Source organism: Carcharodon carcharias, chromosome 15, assembly GCF_017639515.1.
Source record: "Carcharodon carcharias isolate sCarCar2 chromosome 15, sCarCar2.pri, whole genome shotgun sequence".
NCBI classification, from domain to species: domain Eukaryota; kingdom Metazoa; phylum Chordata; class Chondrichthyes; order Lamniformes; family Lamnidae; genus Carcharodon; species Carcharodon carcharias.
In genome coordinates, this window is record NC_054481.1 from 56974625 (window position 1) to 56996493 (window position 21869).

At 41.9% G+C, this 21869-nt stretch overlaps 1 protein-coding gene across 5 annotated transcripts in view; it reads left to right on the forward strand.

Moving 5' to 3' along the window:
• The window catches only part of drc3 (dynein regulatory complex subunit 3), a 64329-nt gene extending 46728 nt beyond the window's left edge, over window positions 1-17601 (forward strand). For 3 of the 5 annotated variants that reach the window (XM_041207086.1, XM_041207084.1, XM_041207085.1), the window contains 5 exons: window positions 4556-4687; window positions 7069-7139; window positions 13737-13860; window positions 15497-15628; window positions 16704-17601. In XM_041207086.1, coding sequence (XP_041063020.1) covers window positions 4556-4687; window positions 7069-7139; window positions 13737-13860; window positions 15497-15628; window positions 16704-16814 — 570 coding nt within the window. In that variant the 3' untranslated portion in view covers window positions 16815-17601. The remainder of the gene's footprint in view (window positions 1-4555; window positions 4688-7068; window positions 7140-13736; window positions 13861-15496; window positions 15629-16703) is intronic. The other 2 variants (XM_041207083.1, XM_041207087.1) reach the window with 2 other exon arrangements.
• The last annotated feature ends 4268 nt before the right edge of the window (window positions 17602-21869 follow it).

Here is a 21869-nt window from a genome sequence, read left to right on the forward strand (position 1 = left end):
GTTGAGGGTGAGCATGGATGTTGGTTATTCCAATGGGGTGCCAATGACATAGAGCAATGGGTGAAACTGCAAAGTATGTTGGTCTGAGGAGTACTTTACAGAAGAATGCTGGAGAAGTCAGAGTGTGAGGGTTGGCACCTGAAAGTGGGATGCCACTCACCTTTTCTGCCCTCATGAGGTCATTGAACTTCTTGTAACACTACTTCCCCAGGTCCAAGGGACTACAGACCTGCTCACTTTCTCAACTATTTCCATCCACACCTGTTTGGATTCATAGACTAGCCTCTTCCTTACGTCTGCTGGAAACAGCACTTCACTGCAACCCCTCACAGCCGGGCTCCAGGGAAGAGGTAGAGAACCAGGGGCACGCCTTCCCATGTCTCGCTTCCTTTCTTGTGGTTGCTGAAGCCTCAAATGAATGTAGAATTCTGCTACTCTGACCCATGCAAGGGTCTCTTTAATTAGAAATCTTTCCATTGACAGGTGTGGGTCAACTTCACACCCACACCCTTGATCAGGAAACTCAGATGCAGGATACTAATGCCATGGTTGAGTTAAACAGCTCTGGTAAAGCCTGCTGCAACAACAGAGTTGCAATGAAGAAATAAGAAATTTACAAATGGATATGGACAGGTTAGGTGAATGGGCCAAAATTTGGCAGATGGAGTTTAACGTGGATAAGTGTAAGGTTATCCATTTTGGTTGGAAGAATGAAAAGGTGACTCATTTAAATGGAGAGAAACTTCAGAATGCTTCAGTGCAGAGGGATCTGAGTGTCCTCGTGCATGAATCGCTGAAAGCTAGTATGCATGTACAGCAGGTAATAAAGGAATTTTGGCATTTATTGCTAAAGGAATAGAGTTTAAAAATAGGTAAGTGTTGCAACTGTACAAGGCATTGGTGAGACCACAACTAGAGTACTGTGCACAGTTTTGGTCCCCTTACTTGAGGAAGGATGTAGTTGCATTGGAGATGGTTCAGAGGAGGCTCACTAGATTGATTCCAGAGATGTGGGGCTTGTCTTATGAGGAGAGATTGAGCAGTTTAGGCCTATACTTGCTAGAATTTAGAAGGATGAGAGGAGATCTAATTGAGGTATGTAAGATGCTAAAGGGGATAGACAAAGTAGACGTGGAGCAGATGTTTCCCCTTGTGGGGCATTCTAGAACGAGAGGCCATTGTTTTAGTCTAAGGGGTGGTAGATTTAAATCAGAGATGAGGAGGAATTACTTTTCTCAAAGGGTCGTGAATCTGTGGAATTCACTACCTCAGAGCGCAGTGGATGCCAGGACACTGAATAAATTTAAAGAGGAGATGACAGATTTTTAATTAGTAATGGGTTGAAAGGTTATGGGAAGAGGGCAGGAAATTGGAGTTGAGGCCAAAATGAGATCAGCCATGATCATAATGAATGGCGGGGCAGGCCCAAGGGGCTGAATTGCCTACTCCTGCTCCTAGTTCTTTTGTCCTTATGTTCTTATGTTCTAACCTACTGCTGGCGCCCACACTACTGAGAATGGGTCAATTTTATTAAAGTTCCACCCTTAACGTCTTTTATTGAAACAAATACCAACTTTGAGGTTTTCCATAGGGGGAGGGACGCCAGTTGCTATCAATTTAAACCTAAACCAGAAACCTCAATAATAAATGACTGCATTTCAACAAGTAGTTAATTGGCTGCAAAGCAAGTTGGGATCTCTTAAAGTGGCGCAAGATGGTAAAATAATTGGAAGTCCTTCTTTTTCCTTTAATACTGCACCATGCCCTGTGAAACCTATTCTGTGATATAAATATATGATTACAAAACTGTCAATGCAATACAATGGCCCAGATCTTCCAATCTCAGTGGTCATACCTCAGAGGTACCGCCCCCACCCACAAGATGCGTTAGGAGACCACTCGGAAGTCCCCACACACTGACTATGTGGGAATTGCCTGGGAATTTGGACTTCCAACAGGCAATTCTCCTGCATCTGGAGCCCTCCAAAACTTTGAGTTAGAGTCGGAGACTTCAGATGGTTCTGACTTAACAGAATAGTTACCCAGGAAAACTTAGAAAGATTAAAACCACTTTTACCTCCTGGGTAATTATACTACTAAGCCTCCCACAACTCCCCACGGGATCCCTGACTACCCCACTTGACCCCCTGCCCACCTGACTACCCCTTTGACCCTCTGACTAACCCCCCAACTACCTGACTAACCCCCCTGACCACAACACTACCCTAACCCACCCTACCCCCTCACCCACCTACCTGCCACCCTACCCTCACCCACCCCCTACCACCCTACCCTACCCTCTTACTCATTTACACACTTATCTTCTCTCCATAGCTTCTCAAAGTGCCTTTGGGATCTTTGAATTTAATGGAATACAGCAGCTAGTATAGTAAAATGGGGTTGTGGCTTGGCTTCCCTCAATGATCCCTATGAAGAAGGACTCCCAGAACAGGGAAGCTCCGCATTTCTGAGAAGGCTGGTTCGGAAGTCTGGGCAAGAAATGCAGAGCTCCAGTGCAAGATAAGTGAATAAATGGGAAGATTCATCCCAATATTTAGAAGAGCAGACATGAGTCTGTAATACAAGTGATTATGCATGTGTGTAATACACAATTAATTCTATGATTTACTTCAGTAGATGAGTCTCCTGCTTTCATGCAGGCCCATTTTATTGGTGTTCAAGACAGTGATTTTTTTGGTGCCAATCTTTCTAATGTCCAAAAGTATGGGATCTATTCAGTTTTCACTGCCTATCAAGCACAGGCTTTTACTGCTTTTACTTCTTAAGGCCAATAAGTATTCCTATAATGTCATCATTTAAAACCAATACAAAACCAAATGTAGCAAAGCAGAAGGATGTTCATAATAATTCTTTGCTGCATGTTTTTAACAGGGGTCCTGATTTGAGACTCCTCGTTTAGTCTAAGACTGTGGCAAGGATTTTATGGCCTTGCCAGGGCTTGTCTGTCCCTGGCGGATATGGTGAGCCATTTAAATCTCCATTCGGTTTGGTGGGACCATAATATCCCACTGGTGGGAGGAGCTGTAAAATCCTGGCCTATGTTTTAATAATTCTCACAATATGATTTGGTTTGTCTTTGCTTTTCCTCCTCTTTTGCAGTACTTTATTTGTATTTCTCTTTTCTTTCTCTCCTCCTCCTTTTACTTTTCCTCATTTTTCTTCATTCCACATTGCTCTATGTGTTTTTACTTTTGCTCCTGCTTTTTCTTTCTCTCACCTTTTATCTTTTCTAATCTTACTTTGTTTCTGATCTTTTACTTTTCATAGCCCTGCTGCTTCAATAGTCTGTCATGCTAGCAAAAGACATGTCATATTCATAACTTTAAACATATACTATATATGAAAGCTTCTGGAAATGCCTTTATTTATCTAAAAAGGGATATTGATGAACTATTAAGATGGCTGCCTAGGGGTCAGGTGACCTTTGCAACTTCATCACAGGCCATCAAGCTTCTGGAAAGTTTTTTGAATTGAATCATAATGGATGGGGGTCTCCCCCTGTATGGACATACCTAATAAGCACTCCATTGTGGAATTCATGCCTATCATTGTTGAAGCTTACCTCAAAACACAAAGACAATGGACTCCTTGAGTCTAGTCTCCAGGTTTCAAATGTAACAAAGGAAAGCTGACGAGACCAATCCACAAGTTAAGTGAGAAAGACGACTATTTACCCTATATTGAATATCAATAGCCGTTGAACTTGTGATTGAAACTGGTTCTCTGATACTGAAATCCTTTTATCCCAGAACTCAGAAGAGACCTGAGGCAGTCTGCAGAATAACAATGGCAAGATAACAGCTGCAGAGAAAGGCTGTGTCACCTTTGCCCTTTAATAACCAAGAGGCTCAAAAGTCTTTTAAAAAGCTCTTGGCCTGTTTCCAAAGCTCTGAATTCACCTGTAAAGAAACTGGACCTGCTGATACAACAGCCATGAGTGCCTGTCTACGTGACCTACTGAACAGACTTCTCTTTTAAGGGCCCCTGCAGTTATTCCGGATACCTGATCTCAGTTATCTGAACTTATCCGAAATGCAATTAAAAAGTGAAAAAGCTTCCTTCTTTACTGGACTCTCAAAGACATACTAACTATTACCTATTCCTCTGTTTTAATACTTGTAGAAGTGCACGACCTTCTTTAATTGTATCTTTGTGGTGTGTGACTGATGTAGTGTTAGATCTTTTAGGGTGAATGTGAATAAACAATCCTCTGTTTAAATCATGAAAGTCTGCTGCTGGTACTCTGTGAATTGACCACATCTACCTTTTCAAAAATAAACCACACCGATTATGGACGGAAGGGAATTAGGGGTTTCAGTTTAGCTCTCCTGTCTGTAAAAAGTGGTTGGAATTAGTGGAAATGAATAGTGTGTATGATTTTAATGTATAGAAATACTCTTCTTTCCTGAATCTGTGATCAAACCTAATTTATTTTACAGATTAGAGGTTTGATATATCACACTTGCTCTTATGTAAAAGTATAGCCAGTATATTCTCGTCCACTGATAAGCTGACTATTATTTTCTCTGTGCAGCAATTTAGTGAAATACAACATTTTACTGATCCTGAACTTCTAGAGAGTGGGATCATGGACTTCAGGGTAGAGGTCAATCAGCTGTGGAGCAAACTGATGAACCTAGAAATGCAACTGGTTGACCAGCTGGAGGTAAGAAACTGAATTTAGAAACCATAGAAATTTATGGCACAGAAGGATGCTTTTAGTGAAGGAGTTCCTTCATTTGTGAATTTAGATACATTGAGCGTTGACAAGTTTTCAACCTTAAGAAGGTCACAGCCAACTTTAATCCTGCCCTTGCCTGATATGTGCAAGAAAGGCAGGATGACAATGAAGAATTGGATTCCTGGATGTTTTCCCCTCTCCAGCCTAGGTGCACTGAAATCAATTGAAATGAATCCATTGATGTCCTAGCTGAAATCAGATAACTCAGTGTAAATTAAGGATCAAATTAGATTTTACTGCAGTTATCCAAAAGATGCTTAAATGTGAAGAAAATACTCCATCTAATCACTAATTAGCTGCATTACACTTTACTAGGAGCAAGTCTCTCATAATTCTTCACACTCTGACTTCCGAATCTTTGCTAAGACATCTTGCAACTAAAAAGTTAGAGACTCAGACCACACCTCCTTGTGCCTGGTTTTTGCTGGGAAAATTGATTTGTTGCCATTTGATTCTGTTCAGAAAATGCAATTTTCTCTGCTTCTGGGACTTGTTATGCAAACAAGTGGTATTCAGTGAGGAGATTGACCTAAATTCACAAATGAAGTGCAAAAAAATCACAGGATGTTCATACACTTATCCCACATCTAGAGCACTAGTTCCTTGGCTTTCAACCATTAGTTAGCATTTTGTTTTGTGCTGTATATTTTCTTGTTTTCTTGCCTGTTAGCTCAAAGATTAGTTAACATGCTTATTTTGAAACAACAGCTGTAGCCCCTTGCCTTTAATACCCTGGCCAATACTTAAGCTCAACATGTGGAGGGAACAAATGCAAATCTGGATTCAACTGCTGTGTGTGTGACATCGTGGCAGTCACCTCCTTTGCTTCAGAAGTCTCTTTATTAAACATTTAATTTACTAGTTTATGGTGAAAAATCTAATCCTACATGGTGCACAGGTTAAAGAAGAGTTAGTCAAGGAAATTATGAATCTTTCCCAAATATACAGTATTTTGATACAGCAAGTGACATGACATTCATTTGCTGAATCAAATAACAAATAATTCTTGCTATTAAATCAGAAACCTGCATCTACAAATACATTCTGAAATATCACTATCTCTCTCCATAGAAACTCAAATTAAAGTTGTTTTGTGTATCCCCCCAAATGTCTAATAATATTAAAGCCATCTAAAGGTGTGGTACTGAGGAGCTCAGTTCTGATTGATAAAAACAAAAAGCTGCGGATGCTGGAAATCCAAAACAAAAACAGAATTACCTGGAAAAACTCAGCAGGTCTGGCAGCATCGACGGAGAAGAAAAGAGTTGACGTTTCGAGTCTGTTGAAGGGTCATGAGGACTCGAAACGTCAACTCTTTTCTTCTCCGCCGATGCTGCCAGACCTGCTGAGTTTTTCCAGGTAATTCTGTTTTTGTTTCAGTTCTGATTGAGTTGATTGTGGCTGGGCAGAGGTAAAGCAATCTGTGTCTACAAGCTAGGGATGGCAACAATGAGCCAGGGTTTCTGTTCCTGAATGACTTCCAACTGACAAGTGCAAGTGTGCACGTTTTTAGACAGACAGAATTGTAACCCATGATAGGGGTGGTGGAGGGGAGGAGGGGGCAGTGTTAATTGTTGAATTGATACCTTCTTCGTCTGGGCTTCCCCTAAACAATGTCCATTGTGTGAAGTAGCAGAGGGTTACTGGTACTCGTGAAGTACCCCAACACAAGTCATCACATTGGGAGCAGACGCTGGCAGGAGATAAAACCAAGGTATCCTGTGTTTATCTTATGTTGAATCTTCTTGATAACAGTTAGCAAATAAAAATGAACAGAAACTGGTTACCATTTTTACTTGAGCTGGAGTTATCATCATGGCATTGTAAGGAGTTTCTAGCAGCTCTGTGCTTGTGGCTCACACTGCAGTGTTTTGCTACTGGGTGCTTATTTTTTTTGTTGCCTTTGTACCTCCTGAAATTTCCCTTAAACCAACGGAAAAATATATGTTTTATTGAGAAACACAAACGGCCAAAGCCCCAATAAAGGACCAAATCAAAACTCAACCGTAAGAGTGAAGACATGTTCACCAGAAAATAGTGATTGGGTGAGACCAAGCTTGGGATTAAATCTTGGTGGTTGTAGGAGGAAAAGGGTCTGGGCTGAAGGAGGTGAAGGAGTTCCATTGTTTTTAAGTCCTGTGACGGAATGAGAGAGTAGAAAATTAAAGTTTTAATTTCAATATGGTGAGGATGCATGTTGGTCAGTGTGTTAGGGACATTCTTGAGAGGGAGCAAAACATTGGTCAGTTTGTAGTATTTGTGCTTCAGCCATTAGTTTTAATGCTTTATTTTGTTTGGTTTTGCAGGAAACAGCAAGGGATTTTGAACGAAATATTTCAGAAATAGTTTCAACTTACATTGAAAACGTACAAGCTCTATATCCTTTGATGTAAACACTTCATTGTAAGCAAAATTAACTTCAGTACACAAAGCATGGAATGAGAAAAGGTTTTGATTCTATGGAGACAGATCCTTCCATGGACCAGGTACAAGTTACCCAGTCATGGACTTTCCCCATTCCATTTCGAAACCTGATGGTATGTTCTACATATATGCTTCTTGATGCTCAGAAGATATCCCAGAAAAACTGTGAAATATTCATCCATTCCTGCATCTCACCACATGAACCACTGCATCTCATAAGGTGTTTGAGGATCTCAGCATATCCTTATAATTTTTAATCCTGATCGTAGTCAGATATTTATCTTTTTTGAATGTTAATTGACATTGTATCAGCTGCTATTGCCAAGGTTCCACTAGCATGAGACAAAAAATTCTTCTAATCTCCAGTCTTCCTTGAAGCCTACTGATTTTGAAACTAAATTCTTTAATTCTGCCCTCATGGTCCAAGTTAAACAGTCTGCTTATGTCAATATCTATACGCCTCTGAATTTTAGACTTGCATCATGTCTTCCTTCCAATTTTCATCTCCCTTAATTTAAAAACTCACAGTACTATATAAAAAAAAAATCAAACTGACAAACAGTCATCATCCTGAAATTTTAATTCTGTTTCTCTCTCCAGAGATGCTGCTGGACCTGCTGAGTACTTCCAGCATTTTGATTTTGTATTAGAAGTCATTTAATGTGTTTCTTTCGATAATTAACTTACATTTTAATTTAGCCACATATTGGTCAAAATGTGGAACATTCTCTTTCGGACATCAAATTCTCTTTCCATGGAAATGCAGTATGGCCCCTGCTTTAGTCCTTTGTATCCTCCAAAACAGCTATATTAAAATTCACAGTGTAAGAGAATTAAAATCAGAAAGCAAATATGGTTGCATTGAATTTTCCACCAAGTCTTTGACGTAAATGATGTCCCTGAGAGATGTACAGAGAAATAAATCCAAGTACCCAGGTTTTCCCCTGGGCGGAGATATAACATTCATTTAACCTTTTGATTCTGTCTCTGTACAAATTGTGAAGGAAAGCTCAGGATATTTAGAAGCTTCTAGTCATGCACACTGGCCTAGATGATTCATTATGGCCTGAAAAGAGTTTATTGTAAACAAGAAATTAGGTTATTCCTACAAGACGCCAGGTCGGTATCATCCTAGCCCGTTATCCTGCATCCTGTTGACGCCTTGGCCCATCTCATTTCAAAATTTATTGACAAAGTTTAGTCTAAACAAGATCATGAAGATCCTAAGTTCGATCCTCAGACTGTGTGAAATTTTCTGTTCTCAGCAGCAAACACTACAACTGGTTGTATAGGTTGAAAAGAGAAAAATCAATCAGGGTTCTTAATTCTGATTGCTATCTGATAATTCCTCCTGAAAAGTGTAGCTACCAGGTTGGAACAAGATCAGGCAGGAACATGTTGTCTGGCACTATCACCATGCTAAATGGGATAGATTCAGAACAGATCCAAGGACTCAACTGGGATCCATGAGGCACTGTGGGTTGGCAGCAGCAGGACTGTATTCCACCAGAATCTGTAACTTCATGGTCCAGCATATCCCTCACTCTACCATTACCACCAAGCTGGGGACCAACCCTTGTTCAATGAGGAGCATAGGGGAGCAGGACCAGGCATACCTAAGAATGAGGTGCCAACTTGGTTAAGCTACAACACATGACTACATGCATAATAAACAGTGGGATGCTATAGATAGAGCTCAGTAATCCCACAACCAACTAATGAGATCGAAGTTCTGCAATCCAGCCACATCCAGTCATGAATGATGGTGGACAATTAAACAACTCATGGGAGGAGGAGGCTCCATGAACATTCCCAGTCTCAATTAGAGTTGTCAACTGTGATCAAATGTATTCCTGGAGGTTTCATCACATGACTTGCCTCCAAGCTCTTGCCATTAGTTGGTCATCCATCCTTGTGACACACAGCCTTCCTATGCCAATTGAAAAGCAAAAAGACTCATTACCCAATTGGATGATGCTTGACATTAGCCAAACAGCCTTTTTTTCCCCATTTTCAATATTTTTATATCTGGTAAAGAGAAATGTTCAGAGAAAATTACAAAAAAGACAATATTTTTTAATGTTCGATGACTTTTCTCCAGGGTTGCACATAGCAGTGCCTTGGAGATTGATCTTCAATTCCTGGTGACTCCTGGCCAACCCTGGAGGATTGGCAACCCTAATCTCAATAATGGTGGAGTCTGGTAAGTGAATGAGAAAACAAGGTTGAAGCATTTGCAACCACATTCTGTCAGAAGGGTTGAGTAAATAATTGATCCTGGCCTCCTCCTGAGGTCCCTACCATCACAAATGCCAAGAAATGGCTGACACCATTGGATACAGCAAAAGCTATGGACCCCAACAACATCCTAGCTGTGTTGTTGAAGACATGCTCCAGAACTAAGTATGCCTCTAGCCAAACTGCTCCAGCACTACTACAATACTGGCATCTACCCAACAATGTGAAAAATTGTCCAGGTATGTCCTGTCCACAAAAAGCAAGACAAATCCAATCCAGCCAATTTTTTTTTAACAAGATGTGAGCCCTTTTGGCTAGGCCAGTGTTTGTTGCCCATCCCTAATTGCCCTTGAAAAGGTAGTGACGAGCCACTGCCTTGAACCACTGCAGTCCATGTGGTGTAGGTACACCACAGTGCTGTTAAGGAGGGAGCAACAGTAAAGGAACTGTGATATACTTCCAAGACAGGATAGTGTGTAACGTGGAGGGAAACTTGCAGGTCCTGCCCTTGTCCTCCCAGGTGGTAGAGGTGGAAGGTCCTGTCAAAATTACTGTCCTATGAGTCTACTTTCAATCATTAACAAAGCCACAATGCTATCAAGCGGCACTTAGTCAACAATAACCTACTTACTGATGCTGAGTTTGGGGTCCGCCAGCACCTCCCAAATCTTTTTAAAAATTCATTCATCGCATGTGGGCATCGCTGGCTAGGCCAGCATTTATTGCCCATCCCTAATCGCCCCTTGAGAAGGTAGGGGTGAGCTGCCTTCTTGAGCCACTGCAGTCCATGAGGTGTAGGTGAACTCACAGTGGTGTTAGGGAGGGAGTACCAGGATTTAATCCTAGTGTCACTGAAGGAATGGCGATATATTTCCAATTCAGGATAGTGAATGGCTTGGAGGGGAACTTCCAAATGCTGGTGTTCCCATGTGTCTGCTGCACTTGTCCCTCTAGATGATAGCAGTCATGGGTTTAGAAGGTTCTGCCCAAGGAGCCTTGGTAAATTCCTGCAATGCATCTTGTAGATGGTACACACTGCTGTCATTGTACGTCGGTAGTGGAGAGAGAGAATATTTGTGGATGGGGCACCAATCCAGCAGGCTGCTCTGTCTTGGAAAGTGTGAAGCTTCTTGAGTGTTGTTGGAGCTGCACTCCTCTAGGCAAGTGGAGAGTATTGCATGATACTCCTGACTTGTGCCTTGTAGATGGAGGACAGGCTATGGGGAGTCAGGAGATGAGTTACTCGCTGCGGGATTCCTAGGCTCTGACCTGCTGTTGTAGCCACTGTATTTATAGTCCAGTTCAGTTTCTGGTCAATGGTAACCCTCCCCGGATGTTGATAGTGGGGATCCAGCAATGGCAATGCCATTGAAAGTCAAGCGGCAATAGTTAGATTCTCTGTTGTTGGAGATGGTCATTGTCTGACACTCGTTTGACGCAAGTGTTACTTGCCAGTTGTCCATGTCTTGCTGCATTTGGACATGGACTACTTCAGTATTTGTGGAGCCGCGAGTGGTGCTGAACATTGTGCAATCATCAGCCAACATCCACACTTCTGAGCATATGATGGAAGGAAGGTCATTGATGAAGCAGATGAAGAGGCTGGGCCTAGGATACTACCCTGAGGAACTCCTGCAGTGATGTCCTGGAACTGGGGTGATTGACTTCTAACAACCACAGCCATCTTTCTTTATGCTAGGTATAACTACAACCAATGGAGAGTTTTCCCTTGATTCCCATTGACTCCAGTTTTGCTAGGGCTCCTTGATGCCACACTAGGTCAAATGCTGCCTTGATGTCAGGGGCAGCCACTCTCACCTTTGGAGTTCAGCATGTTTGAACTAAAGCTGTAATGAGGTCATGAGCTGAGTGGCCCTGGCTGAACCCAAACTGAGTGTAAGTGGGTAGGTTATTGCTAAGAAAGTGCTGCTTGATAGCACTGTTGATGACCCCTTCCATCACTTTACTGATGATGGAGAGTAGATGGGGCGGTAATTGGCTGGGTTGGATTTGTCCTTTTTGTGTACGGGACATTTCTGGGCAATTTTCCACGTTGCCAGGTAGATACCAGTGTTGTAGCTGGACTGGAACAGCTTGGCTAGGGGCGTGGCAAGTTCTGGAGCAGAAGTCTTTAGTACTATAGCTGGAATATAGTCAGGGACCATAACCTTTGAAGTATATAGTGTTTTCAGCTGTTTCTTGACATCACGTCGAGTGAATCAAATTGGCTGAAGACTGATATCTGTGATGTTGGGGACCTCAGGAGGAAGCGGAGATGAATTATCCACTCAGCCCTTCTGGCTGAAGATTGTTGTAAATGCTTCAGCTTTATCTTTTGCAATGATGTGCTGGCTCTCCCATCATTGAGAATGGAGATATTTCTGCAGCCTCCTCCTCCATTGACTTCTTTAATTGTCAAACACCATTCAGAACCCTTCTGGCAGGATTGCAGAGCTTGGATCTGATCCGTTGGTTCTGAGATCACTTAGTTCTGTCCATTGCTCGCAGTTTTATGCTGTTTGGCATGCAAGTAGTCCTGTGTTGTAGCTTCACCAGGTTGACACCTCATCTTTAGGTATCCTGGTGCTGTTTCTGGCTTGCCCTCCGGTGCTCCTCATTAAGCCAGAGTTGATCCCCTGGCTTGGTGGTAATGGTAGATTGGGCCATGAGGTTACAGATTGTGGCTGAGTACAGTTCTGCTACTGCTGATGGCCCACAGCGCTTCATGGTTGCCCAGTCTTGAATTGCTAGATCTCTATCCCATTTAGCATGGTGGTAGTACCACACAACACTATGGAGGGTATTCTCAATGTGAAGATGGGACTTTGCCTCCACTGGTGGTCACTCCCACTGATACTGTCATAGACATACGCATCTGCGACAGATCAGTGAGGATGAGGTCAAGTATGTTTTTTCCCTCTTGCTGGTTCTCTCACCAACTGCCACAGACCCACTTTAACAGCTATGTCCTTTAGGACTCAGCCAGCTTGGGCTGTATTGGTGCAACCAATCCAATCTTGGTGATGGACTTTGAAGTCCCCGACCCAGAGTACATTCTGCTCCATTACCACCCTCAATGCTTCCTCCAAGTGGTATTCTCCTGAGGGGGTGGTGGGGGGTACGGTAATCAGCAGGAGGCTTCCTTGCCGTTTGACCTGATGCCATGAGACTTCATGGGGTCTGGAGTTGATGTTGAGGACTCCCAGGAGAACTCCCTCTCAACTGAATACCATTGTGCCGTCACCTCTGCTGGGTCTGTACTGCTGGTGGGACAGGACATACCCGCATACCCGGGGATAGTAATGGTGGTGTCTGGAACATTGTAGGGTATGATTCCGTGAGTATGACTATGTCAAGCCCTTGCTTGATTAGTCCGTGAGACAGCTTTCCTAATTTTAGCACAAGCGCCCAGATGTTAGGAAGGAGGACTTTGCAGGGTTGATAGGGCCGAGTTTGCCATTGTTGTTTCCAGTGCCTAGGTCAATGCCAGGTGTCCGTACGGTTTCATTCCTTATTGACTTTGTAACAATTTGATACAACTGAGTGGCTTGCTAGACCATTTCAAAGGGCATTTAAGAGTCAACCATTATCCTGTGGGTCTGGAGTCACATATAGGATAGACCAGGATGGCAGGTTTCCTTCCCTAAAAGGCATTACTGAATGAGATGGGTTTTTCCGACAATTGACAATGGTTTCATAGTCATCATTAGACTTTTAATTCCAGATTTTTATTGGATTCAAATTCCACCAACTGCTGCCCTGGGATTCAAACCCAGGTCTCCAGAGCATTACCCTGGGTCTCTGGATTACTAGTTCAGTGACAATACCACTATGTCACCGCCTCCCCTTCTACTGCTTAGAAGGGCAGCAGCTGCATTTGAACAGCGCCACCTGCAAATTCCCCTTCCAAGTCATCAGCACTCTGACATGGAATTATATTGCTCTTCCTTCATCATTGCTAAGTCAGGATCCTGGAATTCCCTCCCTATTCGCATTGTGGGTATACCTACACCACATGGACTGCAGCAGTTCAGGAAAGCAACTCATTACTACCTTCTCAAGGTCAATTAGAGATGGGCAAAACTGCTGGCCTTTGCCAGCAACACCCATATCCTGTGGCAATTTTTTAAAAAAAGGATCAATATTACCCTTCATAATAAGCAGCACACTGACACTGTCATTTATCCGTGAAGTCTGGTGCCCTGAAACTATTCCCTTCAAAAGTAATTGGCTACAGGAGAAGTGTCTTAAATGTATAATTCCGAAATAAATAGAAATGCACTTCTATCTTTGGAACCTTAACATAATTTACAATAGCTCAGTGTCGGGACCTGGAAAACCGTCACAATGAAAATATGTTGGAAATCGCTATGAGTAGTTATGACAAGATGGGAAAGAATGAAGGGGAAGAGGAAATGTCAGAAGAACTCCGAGCAGTAAGAGAAGGGATTTTTCCTGCAATGATGTTCCATGTTTATATTTGGAAAGTCAAAAATATTAATTTCTACAGCTCTGAGGAATAAATATTTGTCAAAATATAACATTCAATGTTTTTAAAAGATTTTTCTCTCCTCCTATAGGAGCATCAGTGTGTGGCATTTACACATCTTCTGCCAATGCTTCTCTGAAGCTGGTTCTGTGAAGGTGTGTGAGCACAGCACTGACTGTTTCATCTCATTTCCCCTTTCCCTCTCTGGCATCACTATGTAATGGAGGAGTACAAAGCTAGAGATAATAAATATAAGATAGTCACTAATCAATCCAATAAGGAACTGAGAAACTTCTTTACCCAAGGAGTGGAAAGAATGTGGGATGCATTTCCACAAGTAATTGAGGTGAATAGTTGAGGGGAAGCTAGATAACAAACAAGAAAAAAAGAATGGAAGGTTATGCTGAGGGTTAGATGAAGAGGTGTGGAAGGAGGCTTGTATGCACATGTACACCAGCATACACCTGTTTTGCCAAAGGGCTTGTTTCTGTGCTATAGACACTGTGTCACTCTTGGACACTCCGTACTCTTTCCTGTCCAACTGCTTCAATTGAATGTGATGCCATAGATCAATGCAAAAACAATTCAGCTCCTTTTTATCCACCTTTACAAGTACGCACTCCACACCAACCCTTTTTTTATCAATTCTACCCAGTCTCCTTTCCTGCTACCAAGATCCATCCTGGTCCATGTGATCCATCCCACGAAGGGTCAATTCAATATTGCAGCTTTGGCCACCCACCTATCCCAAATGCAGAAGTCAGCTCTCCAACCAATCCCAAGTCCAACTCTTTGGCAGTTAGCTCCTTGACCTGTCCAATCCCAAAACACAGCAACCAGCTCCTGCATGACTTCAAGAACAGCTAGTCTACCTATTTCCATTCGAAGGTCAGTGCAGGGTAAACATTGGGCAATCATTTAAATGTGATTTATTTTCATTTTGTAATAGATGGCGCTTTATTTTCTTTGAGATACATACATTAGAATGTTCAAGTAGATAGTTTACAACATTTATCTGTTGGATGTTTATGTAACAATTTATAATACTGGAATAATCAACTATTCAATGGATATTTATGAAGTTTTGCATATTGCATATACAGTCTTTAATGTCATATTTTCTACAATTTCTCTATTATTGACTTATGAATGACAACCCAATTATAAAATAACGACGTTTCACTGATGAGCAACATCACAAAAAATCTGCTATTATAAGGTTTTATTATTATCCTATACCCTGGATTGGGCTGTGGTAAACCATGTGACTGGTAATCAGTGTACACATGATTACCAGGGACCAATTTGCCACTCCTGTTCTGGTAATTATTTCAGTCAATCCCATGCCCCCACTTTCTCAGAGTCCACAGCCCATGTCAAGGCAAACTAAGTGCCAGGCCACTGTTCAGAGAGAAAAACCAGTTGGTTTCTGCAGCGATCATTAGTTCCTCCTGCGCTTCAAAAAATAATTCATTAGCCGTGAAGCATTTTGAGATTTAATGAAGACATTAAAAATGTATGTTTTTTTAGTATTTCCAAAAATTTGCTTTCTCAGCACACGTTTTCTTTGTTTCTTTATACAGCTCTTTATAGATAAAGATACAGTCATCAATACAGTTAATGCATCACATGACTTGCACCTGCTTAAGATTGACAACCAAGAAGACAAGATGGTGACGAGGGCAAATGGCTGGATGGCGGATATAATTGAGAAAGTAAGGAGAACCAGAATGCTTTTGTTTCGCGTTTGCTTTTATATATGGTTCAGATGAATAGCCACACAATTTGAAGCTAAAGGGTCATCCAGCTAGATTTATACTGTGGAAAGCAGCAGTACCTGAAAATACATAGTGATTGAACTTTGCATCAGTTACATAAAATAGGTATAGGGTAATTCTCGACAGTCCAGTTCATGGGCTATCATGTCTATCATGCCTTTCATGACCTCAATATCCTAATGTGCTTTATAACCATTGAACTATTTTTGAAGTGTAGTAGTCACTGATGTAATGTAGAAAACATGGCACCCAATTTGTGTACAGCAAGCCTCCACAAACAGCATTGTGATAATGGCCAAATAATCTGTTTTATTGATATTGATTCAGAGATAAATATTGGGCATGTCACTGGGGATAACTCCTTTGCTCCTCTTCAAAAGAGTGCCATGGGATCTTGTATGTCCACCTGAAAGAACAGACGGGTCCTCAGTTTAAGAACTGAGGTTTTTTTGTATGTAGCTTCAAGTACACACAGCTGTTTTTCTTACCGTGAACCAGTTAGTTTCCAATCTCAGCCAGAGCTGTTTGGACAGGCAGCAACTGGAAGCTACGTACTTTGGGAGAAAAGGGAAAAGAGGGAAAGGGGTCAATAAGTAAAAAATGTCAACTCACCACTGTGCATGGACATCAGAATCCTGGGCAGCTTCAGTAGGCAATGGAACATATAAAATTGTCAGGCAGAAAAAAGCAAGCTGCTCCATCAAATCTCCTAATGATTGGAGCATGATGACAAAACAAATCTTCTGCCTGGAGCCATGGGAGAGGCAAAAGAAAAATGGCCAATAAGGGAGAAAAAACTTTGGAAGTTTCCTCTCCCACCCTCTCAGGCAATCAAAGTCAGTCCAAGATTTCATATGGATCAAACAGCTCTAAGCTCCTTCTCAGCTAGAGGTAAGTACAAGGAATTTGAGAAAGGGGAATTACACAGGAAAGAATATACCTTGAGAAACAAGGCTGGGTAATAAACGAGCAAATGATTTAATTTGTAACAGTGATTTTGTTTTTTTTGCAGCTGCACACAGACGAAATAAATCGCAACCGTAAACGTGTTTTGGAAATTAACATCTATGTTAGCCACTGGAAGGATGAGCTGGATTTCCTTGAACTCCAGGACATGACCTAATCCTTACATGTAACATGAGGGGGGCGTGGGGTGGCACTATGTGACTTCCATATTCTTGTGTTCCTCTTCTGTCTAGGTTCTGGCAAAATCGGATTTAACTTGCAGTATTGTAATAAGATTTAAAATTTTGTTTCCCCCTGCTCTGCTGAAACTACATGAAGGTGCCTGTATAGCCACTCTACCCCTTCACTTGTCCTCTCTGATCAGTGATTGGAACCCTTATAACAACTTACATTAAACACTCTATATAAATATGTCGGAAAATTAATAGTTCCCCATCAATGACCCCATTGCATTTCATGGGGCAAAACAGCCTCATCTCATCAAAAGTATAGATGATTGAACTTGATTATACTAGCCTGGTTAGCCAGTGCTGTGCTTTTACCTGCCTCTAAAACTGCAATTCTTTTAGTAAATTTGCTTTCGTTATTGTGTTGCAAATATTCATTAGTCCAAATGCACATTTCCTATTCTCATTCTTTCCAAGTACTCCTCACTTTCCCTTCCTACTACAATCTACAGACTGTTAAAATGCAGACTAGGTGCTTAACCACTAGTTAATTTATTCCATCATCTCTCCTATTCCTCACAGCATTGGTGGAGCCCTAAATTGTGAGCTTTGTTCCTTCACCTGTTTTTCTCAATTAAAAAAACATGCAATACTCATGTTTTGTTGTGGTAAGAGTGCATATTTTAAAATATATGACTGTCTGGAGTTTTCTTTTTACATCAAAATGTGAATAAAATAAAGTTGATACGTTCTTCAAAATTTAATCTTTTTAAAAAACAGCCATTGTTCTTTTATTGATCTCGCCATCTCTCATTTTGCAACACTTAGTGTTAGTTTGAATATCTGAGAATTGACATTCATTATATTGTTTGCTTCGTGTGAAAAAGATGCAAAATTTAGGGGAGGCAGTGGTTTTGTGGTAATGTCACTGGACTAGGAAGCCAGAGGCCCAGGCTAATGCTTTGGAGACACAGGTTTAAATCCCACAATGGCAGCTGGTGAAGTTTAAATAATAAATCTGGAATTAAAAGCTATCATCCCTGGGTTTGTCCTGTCTCACCGGAATATGTTGAATACCAATTGGAAGAAGCACCGAGGCTGGCAAGGGCACAGAATTTATTCTAGGCGGGGGACTTCAATGTCCATCACCAAGAGTGGCTTGATAAAACCACAACTGCCCGAGCTGGCTGCATCCTAAAGGACATAGCTGCTAAACTAGATCTGTGGCAGGAGCCAGCAAGAGGATAAAACATACTTGACCTCATCCTCACCAACCTACCTGTCACTGATACATCTGTCTATGACAGTATTGGTAGGAGTGACCACCACACAGTCCTTGTGGAGACAAAGTCCTGTCTTTACAGAGAGGATACCCTCCATCATGTATGGCATTGGCATTACCACCATGGTAAATGGAATAGATTTTGAACAGATCTAACAACTCAAATCTGGGCATCAGTGAGGGGCTATGGGCCATCAGCAGCAGCAGCAGCAGAATTGTATTTAATTATAATATGTAACCTCATGGCTTTGCGTATACCTGATTCAACCTGATTCAATGAAGAGTGCAGGAGCATGTCAGCAGCAGCATCAGGTATACCTAAAAATCAGGTGTCAACCTGTTGAAACTACAACACAGGACTACTTGCATGCCAAGCAGTGGAATCAGCATGTGATAGCCAGAGCTAAGCGATCCTAAAAACAACAGATCAGGTCAAAGTTCTGTAGTCTTGCCACATCCAGTTGTGAATAGATGTGCACAATTAAACAAATAACTGGGGGAGGCAGTTCCATAAATATCCCCATCCTTAATGATGGAGGTGCCCAGCACATCATTACAGAAGACAAGGTTGAAGCATTTGCAACCATCTTCAGCCAGAAGTGCCAAATGAATGAACCATCTTGGCCTCCTCCTAAAGCCCCCAGCATCATAGAAGCCAGTCTCCAGACAATTTGATTCATTTCTTGTGATATCAAGAAACTGCTGAAAGCACAGGATACTGGAAAGGCTATGTGCCCTAACAACATTTTGGGAGTAATACTGATGACTTGTGCTCCAGAACTATCCATGCCCCTAGTCAAGTTGTTCTACCACAGCCACAACATTGGCATCTACCTGACAATGTGGAAAATTACCCAGGTTTGTCCTGTCCATAAAAGGCAAGACAAACCTGGCCAATTAATATCCTGGTAGTCGACTCAAGATCATCAGCAAAGTGATGGAAGATGTTGTTGACAATCCCATCAAACTGCAATTACACAGCATAACCTGTTCACTGACGCTCAGTTTGAGTTCTGCCAGGGCCACTCAGCTCCTGACCTCAACACAACATTGGTCCAAGCATGGACAAAAGAGCTGAACAAGAAGCGAGGTGAGAATGACAGTCCTTGACGTCAAGGCCTCATTTGACCCAGTGTAGCATCAAGGAGCCCTAGCAAAACTGGAGTCAATGGGAATCAGGAAGAAAGCTCTCCATTATTTGAAGTCATATACAGCTCAAAGAAAGATGGTTATGGTTGTTAGATGTCAATCACCTCAGTCACAGGACATCGGACAAGAGTTCTTCCGTGTAGTGTCCTAGGCCTAACCATCTTCAGCTGCTTCAATGACCTTCCATCCACCATAAGGTCAGAAGTGGGGATGTTAGCTGATGAATGCACAATGTTCAGTGTCATTCGTGATTCTTTAGTTTCTGAAGCAGTCTGTGGCTATATGCAGCAAGACCTGGCCAACATTCAGGCTTGGGCTGATAAGTAGCAAAATAACATTCACACCATACAAGTACAAGCCAATAACCATTTCCAACAAGACAGAATCTAACCATCTCCACTGGACATTCAATGGCATTACCATTATGTTTCTACTGGGGAGAAAGCAGGAGCAGGCTATTGAGTTGGATAATTAGCCATGATCATAATGAATGGTGGAGCACGCTCAAAGGGCTAAATGGCCTCCTCCTGCTCCTAGTTTCTATATTTCATAGTTGAATCCCCCACTATAAAACGTCCTGGGGGTTACCATCGACCAGAATCTGAACTGGACTAGCCATATAAATACTGTGGCTACAAGAGCAGGTAAGAGGCTAGGAATCCTGCAGGGAGTAACTCACCTCCTGACTCCCCAAAGCCTGTCCACCATCTACAAGGCTCAATCAGGGGTGTGATGGAATACTCTTCACAGCTGGATGAGTACAGCTCCAACAACACTCAAAAGATGCTTGAAACCAGCCAGAACAAAGCAGCCCACTTGCTTCTTCCAACGAGATAAAAAGGGAAAACCGAAGAACAAAGTATGTTTAAGAAAGTGATAAGATGGAACAGCAGATCCATTCATTGATGATATGCAGCACCCTGGTAATTCTCATAGGATTTCTGAGCTCTCTGTTCACAATTGTTTTGTACCATTACCCAGCCCCATGGGAATGTAGAGAAATAAACTACAAACCCAAACATCTACAGGAGCCACTTAAAAAAGACTCAACCTTTCACAAGCCAATATGGAGCTAACCTAACAGAGGTTTGTCATGTTGCTTAAGTTCAATGTGAAACTGGATCTCATTGCCAAAAAAGTCACTTCTATATCAAGACTTTAATGTAGCAAAACATCTCAAAGCACTTTACAAAAGTGTGAAAGGATGGTGGTGGGGAAAAAAGTGGGTAATTGGACACCAAGAGACAGTGATAGAATAATTATGGGTTAGATGAAATGAAGTCAACAATGTAGGTGTGGAACTAGGAAAAGAGATGTAAGATACAGGGCTGCATTCGCTGCCAACACTGGGCATTTGCAGTGTTACTTTGTGATGTGATTGCAAGTAACAGAGTATGCAGCGACCAGGACCAAAGATGGCGTTGCTCAAATCATCACACCTGTTTTAGGTGTCCTTTTATCTGTCCTTAAGGCATCCTTAACAGCTCCATAAAGTTAACACAACAGTTCCAAATCCACTAGATAAAGAAAATACCTAAATTTAACTATATATGTATTCAACCAAAACCAATTTGTAGAGGAAGCATTAATGTGTGTGGAAGTTGTCTGATGGTGGACATCTGTCCATACAGCTCTGTGATTCAAGCAGGAGCTCTGTACAAATTGTACATTAGCTCATGCAGATAAAGTGGCTGAGGTGTAGCAAGGTTTCAATTAACCCCTGCAACTGGTAAAAAGACAAATGGAAATCTCACCAGTTTCTTGATGGAGCCATTAATACCATATAGTTTCACTGTGTCTCTGAGGTGGACCGTGCAAAGGTTACTGACATCACTGCATATGTGCGCGGTGACATCATTGACTCAGGCGCAGAGGGGTACTGGCAGGCTGGTGCTGGGCACAGCAAAGTGACGTTATTGATTTTCTGTGCATGCGTGGACAAGTGTGCATGTGCACATGGGTATCAGCAACCATCCTACGCTGGCAAGTGACAGTGAAAATACAAAGCAGTTTTAGAAGAAAATTCCAAACTACAATTTTCAAGCTCTCTGGAGTGAAAGGAAGCACATCCCTTTTAAATTTGCAAACAAAGTAGTAAGCATTAAATTTCAAACTGTAAGAACAGAAAAAACTGAGCTAATACAGCTAAGTGCATCACTGTGTGCTCACATGAACCGAAAGAGCCAAAGTGGAGTTCCTCCTGTGAATGCATTGAACAATTAACGAAACATATAGTACTTGGGATGAAAATGGAAGGTGACGAACTGATTGTTCCACCTTTGGAATGCATCACCTGCTGCTGATTGGGAAGTGACAAAAATAAATCACAGTCATCACATAAGACTGATGCACACTATTTCCTAAATCACTGTATTTTAAAATCATTAAAGCCCTGACAGTGTATTGCTGTACTGGAAAGGCAGGAGAAAAGAGAAATAGAGTCATTATGGCACGGAGGAGGCCATTCAGCCCATCGCGTCCATGCTGGCTCTCTGTAAGGCAATCCAATCAGTCCCATTCCCCCACTCTATCCCCTTAGCAAGTTTATTTTGATCAAGGTCCCATGCAATTTCCTTATGAAATCACTGATTGTCTCAAAGGTGGCAGGGCATAT